At 39.8% G+C, this 8,875-nt stretch overlaps 1 protein-coding gene across 1 annotated transcript in view; it reads left to right on the forward strand.

The window, feature by feature from the left end:
* Positions 1-8,086, forward strand: part of ARRDC4 (arrestin domain containing 4) — an 8,433-nt gene extending 347 nt beyond the window's left edge. The window contains exons 2-9 of the mRNA XM_014944314.1: positions 113-201; positions 1,031-1,097; positions 1,380-1,527; positions 3,298-3,400; positions 4,250-4,506; positions 5,073-5,235; positions 5,762-5,916; positions 6,032-8,086. Of these exons, the coding sequence (XP_014799800.1) occupies positions 113-201; positions 1,031-1,097; positions 1,380-1,527; positions 3,298-3,400; positions 4,250-4,506; positions 5,073-5,235; positions 5,762-5,916; positions 6,032-6,088 (1,039 nt within the window). The 3' untranslated portion in view covers positions 6,089-8,086. The remainder of the gene's footprint in view (positions 1-112; positions 202-1,030; positions 1,098-1,379; positions 1,528-3,297; positions 3,401-4,249; positions 4,507-5,072; positions 5,236-5,761; positions 5,917-6,031) is intronic.
* Positions 8,087-8,875: the final 789 nt, after the last annotated feature.

The following is an 8,875-nucleotide window of genomic DNA, read 5'->3' on the forward strand; positions in this document are numbered from 1 at the left end:
GGGGATGTTCCCCGCCGCAGGAAGGCGCCCACGCCCGCTTCTCCCGGAGAGGGGGGAGGCCGAGGGCGGAGCCGGGCATCGGATGCTGAGAGGCGGCGTGAGGCCCGGACAGGTGCCCGGTCAGCGGGGACATCCCTTCCCCGCCGCGGTGGAGACCCTGGGGCCGGGGTAACCGCAGCCCCCCCAGCCGCGCCGGTGGCGGTACGAACGGCTGAAAAAGGTGGAAGGCGGCCAGGAGAGAGCCTGCGGCTCCGAGACCCCCGCGCCCTGCCGGGGGGTGGTCCCTGCAGAGGTTGCCTCTCCCAGGAGCCAACACCGGGCACCTCCGTCTCCCCCGGGAGAGCAGGGGGGGCTCCCGGCTGCTGCCCTCCCTGCCCGGCCGCTTTGTCACTGGGACGACGGCCGAGCGCTGGCAAATTCAAGGGAAAAGGACATTTCGTTCTGAGGGGGAAACGCATCTCAAGTTCATCTGTAGGAAAAGTAAATTTCCTACAGTAAATTCCACACACGCCCCCCGTGGCACAGGGGTTGGAACCCGGTGATCTTTAAGGTCCCTTCCAACTCTCACCATTCTATGATTAAATTAAAAGCAGTTAAAAAGCTGTATTACATTTTGTCCTCTATGAACATATTAAGATTATACGTACTCATAACATATTTCATAACACTGACCTTAAATTGCAGATTTTAGCACAAAAGCTAAATTAATTGAAATAGTAGATTAATTGCTGTCCTGCAGCAAAGGAAAAGAAGCTCACGTTATGCTTTCCAGAAGCCATTTTGGATTAGAAGTTGGCCAGAGGCCTGAACTGAAACTCAAGGTCTCCCATGTTTCCTTGATTTTTTCATTGAAATCGCATCACAGCATAAATAAAGCATGGGCTCCAATCCAGAACCCACTGGGATCAATAAAAACTGCTCCTAGTCCCTTGCATCTGGGTGTTTTGTACATAAATAATTTATAAAAGCATCTGCTTTGTTCTTCTATTTATGGAATAACCAAAACATACTACTCATTTTTATCCTACAGGTGAGGAAAGCTTAATTCTCCTTGATGGAAGACATGAGTTTCCGTTCAGCTTTCAGCTCCCTCAAGAGTAAGTTAAATAATCCAACCTGAAGGGATTGTGCTGGACGCTGCTTGTTGTGGAACAAGAACTTAATGTAATTTTGCTCAGTGGGGTTTTTTTTTTTGTATCAAACTGATAGGTCAGCTTTATATATTTGTCTTAATCAGCCACCACATAGACGGGCCATGTTTGCGTCCGTTCCCCTAGGGCACTGAGAGCACAAGCTGTAAATTGGTAAACATTTATGTACACAGGAAGCTTTGGTGAATTACAAACTGAGGGTAATGCTTCTGTGACTGCTTGTTTCAGACCTCTGGTGACCTCTTTTACTGGGAAGTATGGCAGTATTCAGTACTATGTGAAAGCAATTCTGGAGAGGCCTGCAGCGCCCGATCAGAGCGTACAGACTGAGCTTCAGGTCATTAGCCATATCGACGTCAGCTCACCAGCTTTACTGGTAAGAGGGTCCTCTGCTCCTCCTCCCCCCCCCTTTAAAGCCAGCTGCAAAAAAATCCTTTCCAAGCAGCATTCACATCCAGCCATAACCATTTCCATGTTATTCTGGAGTGTCATTTTCTGACTTCTGAAAGCATATAAGCTCCCTAAGCTTTTCTCTATAAATAGATGATCTTAGGTTGTGTGAATAGCAAACAGAGTGGCTTTTTTTAATACCATTGATTACATCCCTGCTGGCAGAGACGTTCTTGCCAAAAAGTTATGCAGGCTTCAGATGCATAAATAAGGCTTAATAATAATAATGCACAAGCGTAAAGTAGTTACTCTTACCAGAGCAACTACATTCACAGGGCTGCAGTGTCCTAAACTCTACAATAATAGTAGGTTGAGGAACAGTAATTATAGAAGAGTATTAATCATGCCCAGCCTGTCATTTATGCTCTGGCCATTATGTTACGTATCCTTCCATTTTGCATGTCGTTTTCTAACATTAAGTGCGTGCACGCAGCTGCTTCCGAGATCTTTTCAGTTATTTCCTTATGACAGATTTGGCCACATTAAAGCATTGAGTTTCTAATAATCGCTAGAAATACTGTAGAGTAATAAGAAAGATCAGGCATTAAGTAATGAGAAAATAGGCAAGATGGAAGCTAATGAGCTGGCTTCTTTTATCTCAACCCATATTATGAAAATAATATAAAATTATACCTTGCACTTTCATGATAGCAACTGGATCTAAATGGTTATTCATTTAAATATGAATGAGTAATTTCTATTTTATTTAAAATGCTAGGATAATTTTAACATCTCATCATGATGTGAACGTAGCTAAGAGATGTTTTGAGCAGGGTTTTTTTCCTCATTATATGCTTAAATTTTAATCTTTCTGTCCAGAGAGGACTTAAAAAAGTATTTTGGCAGTGACATCTGTAAGCAGAACGTAGTCTTTATATCCAACAATGTATCTTGGGACAGAGTGAACCACAGGTTATTGCACAGGAGAGGGTTCTGGGGCACGTGAAGTAGGTGGTGCCTATCTTAAAGGGATTCCAAGGCTACCACCAAAAACTGCAAAACACCACAAATTTTAGACTTCATGATTACATTGACTGGGCTACTCTTTTTAAGTAGCTTCAATCCTAGCTGGGACCCTTGACATGTGTACCTGTAAGTTTGATGTAAATTTTACCAACAGTGTAAATGTCCTTTATTATGACAGTCCTCCATGAATAATTAAGGTGGTGTTTGTCATAAGCTTAAATTTTTGGGGGGTTGTGTGGCTTGCAAGTTATGAAGATGCATCACCTTTTAGCCCAGTGTGTATACATTTATGCTTTCTCATGAAGGATACAGCAGCTTACCTGCTTAACTATTAGTTGCTCGCAGATGAAATGACTTCTGCATTCTTCTGCACTGAGGAACACGGGCATAAATACCGCAGTACTCCATCACACCTGGAAAAAAGTAACACCTATTAAATTTGTTAAATCAATCTTTTTGAAGACAGGTTACATTCAAGTGCAGATTGATCTCTGTTACCTCCTTGATATGGTCTAAATGCAGACTGGGATTTTAAAACAGCCAGATGTTCAGACAGATAAACTTTGGTTCCATTTTACCTGCTGACAAAACTCCAGGTCCATTGAGCAGTACAGTGATTTGAATCAAGTGGATTTTAGAGCTACATTGCCATGACTGATACGTGTAACTTTAAACTGCAAGTGATTGATAGCTTTATGCCATAAAATGAAAAATACTCTATATTTTATAGACACCTGTTCTAAGAAGTCAGGAGAAGATGGTTGGCTGTTGGTTTTTCACCTCTGGGCCAGTGTCTCTCAGTGCCAAAATTGAGAGGAAGGGATACTGTAATGGTAAGAGTAGTTATCTTCAAAATGTGAATATTAAACATCTAATAGGGTTTTTTTTTAAATCTCTGTGAAGCCCAGACTTTATAGTTGAATTAGTAGGTAGTAAATTGAGATCTGTATGAACTTGCTTTAACAAAAATCATCTTGCCTTGCCCCTCACTCCCCCCTTGGAAATAAAAATTGAAAGGAAGTCCTGTCAGTCAGTAATACTATGGAAAAGCGGAATAGTTCCATTTAGTAGGTAGTAAATTGAGATCTGTATGAACTTGCTTTAACAAAAATCATCTTGCCTTGCCCCTCACTCCCCCCTTGGAAATAAAAATTGAAAGGAAGTCCTGTCAGTCAGTAATACTATGGAAAAGCCACGTACATTTGAGTGTAAAGAACAACAAAATGCTTTTATTTGAGATAAAATACTTAATTGGGGATATAATCAGGCTTTTATGTCCTGCTTGTGTAGGTTTATGCTTCTGTAAGAATGAGCTTTAGCAGCTTCTTTGTTGCCTTGATAACATTAGATACATCGAGGAAATAAAATACAACATTCCGGAATTCAGTTAGTACTATATAAAAGGAAGATTGATGCATAATTTGCAAATAAAGTTTTTATAGCTTGTTCATATTACACTTAATGTTTCAGAATGAATCATTGTTTATACATAAAATGTAGTAGGTGGCTATAATTCTGCCTGGATACCACTCTGAAAATCAAAAAAAATTTAGCTTGAGGAAACTAACGAGTATTGTTCTCCTAACACTGTGGTGATGTACGTGCTGCGTAACATGCTTTGATACTCCCAGAGGAAAGTTGGTTAAATACAAATTATTCATTGAACTTTTTCTGTCTTTAAGGGGAAGCCATACCAATCTATGCAGAAATTGAGAACTGCTCTTCTCGTTTGATCGTTCCAAAAGCTGCCATTTTCCAAACACAAACGTACCTGGCCAGTGGGAAGACCAAAACCTTCCGTCAGATGGTTGCCAATGTCCGAGGAAACCACATTGCCTCTGGGAGTACAGATACCTGGAATGGGAAAACTCTGAAAATCCCACCTGTATCCCCCTCTATACTTGACTGCTGTATTATTAGAGTAGAATATTCATTAGCTGTAAGTATGGGGTTTTATTACAGATGTGCCTACTCTTGAATGCTACATGGAGTTGGGAACAGAAGAATTTTCTGTACTGAGCAGCTATTAGATTTTGAATTTGGGAACAACAATAGATATAAATAAATACCATACACCATATAGCTGAGACTGAAGATCATGAAGAGATTCTGAAATGGAAAGACAGGAATAATGGGGAGAATGGAAGAATGTTTCTGAGGAAGCAGCAGCTTAGTTTTGGACCTGCAGAGGTTATTAGGGGAAAGTAGTTCAAGCTGAACAGGCTCCTCTAGTGATTCTTTACAGAAATGGGAAGATAGGACTGAAAATCAAGTGCATAATTATTTTTGTCAACCTCCTTTGTCCTAGAGACAAGGTACAGAAAGAAGGAAATTGCTGGAAAATAAGGAAAGCTGCAAGAGTGTTAGCTAAACATATCTGGAATGAGAAAACTCCTAATTTTTTAAACGATCTGCAGTATGGGGAGTAGGGTAGCTTTTAGGAGCAGCAATTCAGTGGGTCTTATGATGGTTTTTGTTTTCTTTTATTTGGGGGTTGTCGCATAGGTGTATATCCATATTCCTGGTGCTAAGAAATTGATGATTGAGATGCCTCTGGTGATTGGCACTATTCCATGTATTGGATTTTCAAGCAGAAACTCCAGCATTACCAGCCAGTTCAGTATGGATATGAGCTGGCTGGCACTGACCATGCCCGAACACCCTGAAGGTAATCCATATTGAACTCTCTAACACAGCACAGCACAGCACTGCCTGTCACAGGGGGACAGTGGTGCCAGTTTAAGGGCACTACGAGGGATGTGGGCCATTAAAGTATGACTCATGAGAAGCGAGGCACATAAATGTCAAGATCCAGAAGGATTGGTAAAGACAGCCTGACTCCAGCCTTTTTTAAGTCTCTCTTTACACTTTCAGCTGAATCTTGAAATAACTAACTTCTGATAGTGAGATTCTGTTTTGGAGGTAGACACCTTAAAGTTAATCATTACTTGATACAACACAGATGTGTTGCTGGAGTAGCCCAAAAAGCACCTGTAGTGTTCCTGCTGAGTCACCTGAGCTTAATAAAAACATAATTCTAGTAACAGTATTTATGAACCTGGTGCACTTCAGACAATATAACAATTGTACAATATTTAATAAATACAATCTTCATGGTCTTGGATACTGTAATAGAGATTTCTTGCTGTGAGTGAATAGTTTTAAATTTGACAGTAGCATCTTTCTTGTTTCAGCACCACCAAATTACGCTGATATAGTGTCTGAGGAAGAGTTCTCCAGACATGTTCCTGCTTATCCACTACCAATTGACTGTGAGGAACAATTGTGTTGTCCTGTCTTTGCTTACATACAAGAGTTCCGGTTTCAGCCTCCACCTCTTTATTCAGAGGTAAAAAAATAAACAGCAGGTGGTATTTTTATTGTCAGATGGCAAACACCACCCCCCTCCCAAGTACAGAAATGCAAGAATTATAGGCGGTAATTGTTGCCTTTCTTCTCTCTAGATTGATCCACATCCAACTGATGTAGAAGAAGTTCAGCCTGTTTCGTTCATGCTCTGAAGAGGATTTGTAACGAGCATCATTGTGATGAATGTCTTAATCTTTCTGCTGCTTAAGCTGATAGTGCAGCTAAAAAGGAAACAGTTTTCTTTTTCAAAACTTAAGGTTGTGTACAAGAGAGGCAAAGGAAAATGAAGAGGGAGGTATGAGCACGTTTGGTGATGGAAGAGAATCTGCTGGATTAGTCTGCACAGAGGATATTGTGGGAGCAGCTGCTTGAGAAGTACCTGGAAGTGCTGAATGCTTCTAAAAAGTGGATATACTACATAAAGTACAAGGAGATGCGTAAGGGTCTTCTGAAGAAAAAATAATTTATATTTTGTTTGGAACACTCCGGAAGAATTTACGTAATTATGTTGATGTTGAGAACTTCTGTGGTAGAACTTGCGTAGTAGAACAGAATGTGGGGTAAGAAAACATTTCCAAAAGATTCCAGTGTTCAAGGGGCTTCAGTTCTGCGCTGTCTGCATCCAAGAAAGGAACACTACGAAAACGTGGAGTGAAGTCTTCACACTACCATAACTCTCTATTTCATGAGAACCTGCCCTTCTAACAACTGCCAAGTGGTACTATTTCATCATTCATAATGATTCTAAAGACATCATGGATGAAAGAATAGCTATTACGCAATATCATGAAGGCAACCATTTACTGAATGAAAGACACAAGTATGTAAAAGAAAATTGAACTTTGATAAGAGCTTATGCACTATGCTTTCTTTCAAGGGATTTCTTAAGGGAATTATTCTAGCCTCTTCTACTGTGAGTTCTTTTTCTGCATCTTAAGCCTATGGATAGCATGATAATGGGAAGCATGGCAAGGGAGAAGCCTTTTGCCAGCAGCAGGTGTACTTAGCAAAATGGACAATACTTATTTATTCAGAAGCCTTTATAAGCCTACCTCTGTTTTGGATATTTACTTACGGTCAGATTTGAGACCAAAAAAAAAAGTCTTGTTAAAGCTCCAGTATACTTCAAGGTTCTAAAAGGGACCCTAAATGGTTTCTGTGGTTAGTGAATGAGATAGGAGGCGTAGGGAGAGGTGTAAATATACCCAGAATAGACATAGCTTATAACTGAAGTGAAAGCAGACATCGGGGGAGCAAAATCCTCTGATAATGGCACAAAGCTTTTCATTACTCCTGCATTTTTGTCTAGAGATCTGTTGTCAGGGGCTGCACTGGTCATTTGCTATCCAGACTATTTTTTGTTTGTGTGTTTCCTTGTTTGTTTTTGCTGTTTAACTTTGTTTTGGTGCAATATTTTAATGTTTTCTTCCTCAGGTCATTTAGAACAGAGTTGTTTGCTGCTAAGAATTGAAGGCACAGCATTATACTTGGGCCCTTCTGCTGCCTTCATTTAAAGTAGAATGTTTGCTTCCTGCCAAGCATCAATTGGAATCAGTCAGCCACCATCAAAAAATTAATTACAGGAGAAGAAACACGGCATTCTCAATATGCACGTTTACAGTTGAGTCTCTAAACTACAGGGGATTTCAAACTACTAGAACTATTCCATATGTCTTACAGAAGGGTTTGGGGTTAACCCGGTGCTTCACATGGTAAAACATTGTACTTTCTGAGAACTACAAGAACAGTAACTGAGTTTCCTTCATTTCATCGATAACTGCAGTTTAAAAAAAAAATTAAATTGTTTTTTATGAGATCTGTCTTCATTTAAGAAGCAGGGGGTTTTCTACAGGCATACACGGATATATATTTTTAGTCTTCTTTTAGTACAACTTCCTTACATTGTCTGATTTCTAGCACTTCACCTCAAGTTACTTTTACATCAGTGTGAGACAAACCGATTGAGATTCACGTTTCCAAACTGCAGTTACTTTTTTCATTTGCAACTTTAAGTATCATCTTCTATAGCAAATGCAGCTTTAACCAAAATTTGAGTGCATGTTTTTGAAAGGACATTCTAAAAATAAGTATTTATCTGCAAGTCTCGAGATGTAGCTCTCATGCCTTTTTTTTTTTTTTTTTTTTAAGGGATGGCGCAGAGCCGAGGCATGAGCAGGTGCTGCAGGATCTGAGCTGCACTGTCAGACTCTTTAATGTGACCTTGAACTACCAACCGCAAGTACAGACCAGAATATGCTGGAGCGTGCTCCACAAAGGAATATTCACAGAAGACTCAGATCAGGTCTTAAGATTGTATTCACCATCATTTTTTTTTTTTTTTTTATTTAAGTGATGGCGTGTGCCCATGCAATCAATGCAGGATTTTCATTCACATCACCTGGAAAGGGAACAAGTGTATTTTCCTTAAGCAGATACCATTATAGTTACCTGAAAAGTAATGTGGCTGTGTATTAACTTGCATGTTAATAATTCAAAATATTAGCTTAAAAAGAACATTAGGTGCTTTTTTTGGACTGTAATACCTGATAGGTGATGTGTGCTACCTGGTATAAACATGGTCAAGCAAACAAGAGCATGAAGGGTAAAGATGTGCTTTTTTTTTTTTTCCTTAAAATCTTTGAGTTGTTTTTTATTATTTGCAGATAAACTGTGGCCTTAGATTGTTTGCTGCAAAAAAGACAAACAAGTATAATGTGTTTCTTAGGAAGCACATGTGACCCTTCAAAGGAGGGGTGAAAACAAGATTAAATTCTGCTCTCTGACACTTGGCTTAGTGCAGAAATTGATCCTTAAAATAATTACTGTTTGCACAATAATAAGTTCAATATGCAGGGGCTTTGTTTTGATAACTGTGAAACAGTTTAAAAAAGACAAAATAAAAAAAAAAAAACACAACCATGCTGTTTAACATACAGGAA

The sequence above is a fragment of the Calidris pugnax genome, unplaced genomic scaffold, assembly GCF_001431845.1.
Source record: "Calidris pugnax isolate Ruff unplaced genomic scaffold, ASM143184v1 scaffold70, whole genome shotgun sequence".
NCBI classification, from domain to species: domain Eukaryota; kingdom Metazoa; phylum Chordata; class Aves; order Charadriiformes; family Scolopacidae; genus Calidris; species Calidris pugnax.